The 3,816-nt window shown below is 40.4% G+C and overlaps 1 protein-coding gene across 1 annotated transcript; it reads right to left on the reverse strand.

The window, feature by feature from the left end:
* Positions 1-1,424: 1,424 nt before the first annotated feature.
* On the reverse strand, positions 1,425-3,453 carry LOC125145093 (probable weak neurotoxin 3FTx-Lio1). The gene is made up of 4 exons (XM_047815719.1): positions 3,206-3,453; positions 2,922-2,977; positions 1,915-2,025; positions 1,425-1,565 (listed from the first exon to the last, which is right to left on the reverse strand). The coding sequence occupies exons 2-4, from the start codon at positions 2,968-2,970 to the stop codon at positions 1,453-1,455; spliced, it is 273 nt and encodes a 90-aa protein (XP_047671675.1). The 5' UTR covers positions 2,971-2,977; positions 3,206-3,453; the 3' UTR covers positions 1,425-1,452.
* Between the last annotated feature and the right edge of the window lie 363 nt (positions 3,454-3,816).

The following is a 3,816-nucleotide window of genomic DNA, read 5'->3' on the forward strand; positions in this document are numbered from 1 at the left end:
CCGAGAATTATTCTATCTCTCGTCTAGATGGCATTAATTCTCACTGGATGTCCTTTAGTCCGTACTTGAAAATGTCCTTGAGGGCCTTCTCACCAAAGTTGGCCTGGTTGCACAGTTCCACGCAGTACCTCCGCATATTCCTCGACTGGGGAGTCCTCCTGACGGAGGCAAAACAGGATCTCTGCTGGATCCCTGTGGTGAGTCGTTCTGTCACGATGAGACAAAGGCGAGTGCAGATCCATTTGCAGTTAATCCTTTAATAAGCAAAAAAACCACTGAGCAGGACAGGGAACAGGAACAGAGACATAAACAGACAGCACAGCACATACTAACAACGACTCACCACCGGGAAGTGAACAAAACAGAATACATATAGTGAACGAGAACCAATCACAAGACGGAGACAAACAAGGACTAAGACAAAACACCTGGGGAAGAGATTGAGTGCAATTAATGTCCATGGTAACAAATAGGTGGGTGGGGTCAACAATTAACAGCAGGGAATGACAGCAGGCAGAAACAAAGGAGAACACAGACAGACTCATTACAATAGCATAGACTGTTGTGATTAAAACAGAGACTAACTCTATGTCTAGGTTGGGCTCACCTTTAGGTAACTATACCAGAGTATCTGAAGGCTTATGTGAACATATCACTGTCACAATTTCAACTTCTGAGTGCACAGCATGTCCTGACTTCACCCCATCCCATCACTTTTAGGTTACCTACAGTAATGTGTTCACCTGTTCTGAGTTCACCTGTTCAACCCTTAATGCGACCTGAAGCTGAGTTATCACTCAACGCTCATCAGCATCAAGGCAAGACCCAGAGTCAGGAAAAGATAATTTCATCAATTACAGATAATTTCATCAATTACCAGTGGTGTGGTGGTATGTGGTTCTTCTACCGCTATTTTAGCTCATGAAGACATGGTGTGTTAAGGTTGGAGAGTACAAACTCGCTTGTCCTGCACAGAGCCCTGATCTCTGAACATACTTGTTTTGAACTGGAACACTGACTGCACCCAAGACCTCCTCAACCATCATCGGTGTCTGATCTCACTAACACTCTTGTAGCTGAATGAACACAAATCCCCCAGTCAGACTTCAGCATCCAGTGGAACGTCTCCCAGAGGAGTGGAGCTCATTAAAACAGCAAAGGCATTTGAAAAATACATTTGAAATGAGACATTCAGGTTCATGAGTGTGTGATGGTCAGGTGTTCACAAAGTAACAGTTCATACACAGGGACTGGGGCAAAGATGTCAAAATACAGCTAACAGTAAAAATAGCTGCTGATAAAATCTTTATTAATAATTGATTTCTTCAGTACTGGGTTTGTCTAAAGCAGGGTCAGAGAGAGTGAAGTGAATATTTTACTGCTGTTCCTGAAGACATGATTAAAAAAGAACACACAGTTATGGTGAAGGATCATCTTTTAGGTCGAGTGTGTTCATGGAGCCCTATTGCAGAAGTCTGTCCGACAGCAGTGGACATTGTAGTCAGGATTTTGCTTCAAATTGACACATTCTGCCATACTGATGCATCGCTTTGTCACAGATGTACCTGAATCAAAGGTGATAAAGAACATTCAGCATTCAGTGTAAGTCACTGTGCACAATGTGAGATCATTTAGATGCTTTAAGAGTTGGTGTGGGTGTGGTTTCGTGGGTGTGTGCACATGAAGGTGATTGTAGATGAGCTAGAAGGGTAAAATAAGTATTGCCTTACAGAATCTCTAGGGAACCATTTTAAATAAAAGTGTGATCCAGGGTCTGCTGTATTCTATGAGTTATGAAGTGCAGAATGTGTTTAAATGTTGAAATCATTTGAAGTATAAAATGTGCTGAGTTGTCGTATTTATATCAACTGTATTACAAGTGCAATAACCAACATACTGTAAGTGGAGACATACCGGTCTTCGATACAGAAGAGATACAGGCATTTTGCCAGTTGCAGGGGTCAGGAAGTAGGAAACATTTTTCACCCAAACCCGAGTTACACTTATAGCATTTCAGAGAAGAGCCTGTAACAGAGTGGAGATGAAAAGTCACAATAAAATCTTTACAAACATGAAAATACAAACAATACTAGTTTTGTGCTTTCTTTTTTTTCTTTTTTTTAATTTCATTCCTTGTCCTATTTATGCAACTCATTAAATCATTCATTCATTCATTCATTTCCTACCGCTTATCCGAAATTCTCGGGTCACGGGGAGCCTGTGCCTATCTCAGGCGTCATCGGGCATCGAGGCAGGATACACCCTGGACGGAGTGCCAACGCATCACAGGGCACACACACTCTCATTCACTCACACACACACTACGGACAATTTTCCAGAGATGCCAATCAACCTACCATGCATGTCTTTGGACCGGGGGAGGAAACCGGAGTACCCGGAGGAAACCCCCGAGGCACGGGGAGAACATGTAAACTCCACACACAAGGTGGAGGCGGGAATCGAACCCCCAACCCTGGAGGTGTGAGGCGAACGTGCTAACCACTAAGCCCCTATGCCCCCCATCTGACTAAATCAGTTAAATGTTTTTAATGATATTATTGTCCACTATTTTCTTCCTACTGAATATCTGCACCAGTGGACCAGGAGGATAAACATTATTTCATCACCATGACTGGTATCTTTCCTTCCTGCTATTTAAAGTCAATACGAATTATTTAACCTTCTGCGATGAAAAAAGACACTAACTTTACGTTTGTCATGTAGTTTGTGTTTCATTTTTTCACGTTTATTCTATATAAACGTGAAATGCCTTTAGACAGCTGAATACAAGCAACTTCAACAATTCCCACCTGGAGTAATGGTGATTAAAGGATTGTCCCGAATAAATAAAGCCCATTTTAGCGAGCTCTTATCTACTGACTGTACATTTTAATTCGAGCTGAAGCTGGGTTATTACTCACCGCTCATCAGCATCAAGGCAAGAACCAGAGTCAGGAACAGAATCTTCATCTTAATTCTGCAGGATCAAGAGAGATGTTTAAAATCAACAATATATTGTTTAACAATATAATTGTATTGTTGTAACAATATAATTTCATCAATTACAGAAATGCCCAGGAAGTAAATGTGGCTGTTAGAGAGTAACTACAATAAAATATAAATGACTGCAACAGAATGTTTATTAGCACAATTAAAACACAATACTTAAAGCTCCCCATAACTATGAGATAGTCTAAGAGCTTACCTTTAATGATTGAGAGCGTACCAAAGAGAAAGGAGTCTCTGACCGTTGTCTGTGTACCAGTTCTGTTGCCACTACTTTCTTTCCTCTTTTATAGAAATATGATGTGTAAGTTCACACCCTCACATCACTCATGTGATTTCTTTCAACCTGCTACACAATGATATTGTACATTACCACAAGATTCACAACCCTTTGTAATATCATAGAGACTAACTGAGTACAGAACAAATATAACAAACTGTAACAAGTATAAATAATGATAACTTGATGTTTCAGATGCAGCCAAAATAAAATACAAAACTAACCAAGAAACATTAAAACCCTGCGAGGTCAAGCAAAAATGGCTGATGACAAAAGCCTTCACTGTCACCAATTCACATTTAGAACAATAAGTAAAAACATTATGAAACTTAAATTGTTAAATTTAGTAGAGATAAAGGAGACAGGGGGTCCATACAACACAAATTCTGTTCCTTTTCTGCTAAGATCCTCATCACAGTCCTCATTACACTCTCAGAGTTTTATCAGGAATCATCAAATTCATAGCATATAGCTTCCAAGTGGAGGGAGCTCTAGCATTCAGTAGAGTCTTGGTCACCTCAGATGAGAGG

The sequence above is a fragment of the Tachysurus fulvidraco genome, chromosome 7 (assembly GCF_022655615.1).
Source record: "Tachysurus fulvidraco isolate hzauxx_2018 chromosome 7, HZAU_PFXX_2.0, whole genome shotgun sequence".
Taxonomy (NCBI): Eukaryota; Metazoa; Chordata; class Actinopteri; order Siluriformes; family Bagridae; genus Tachysurus; species Tachysurus fulvidraco.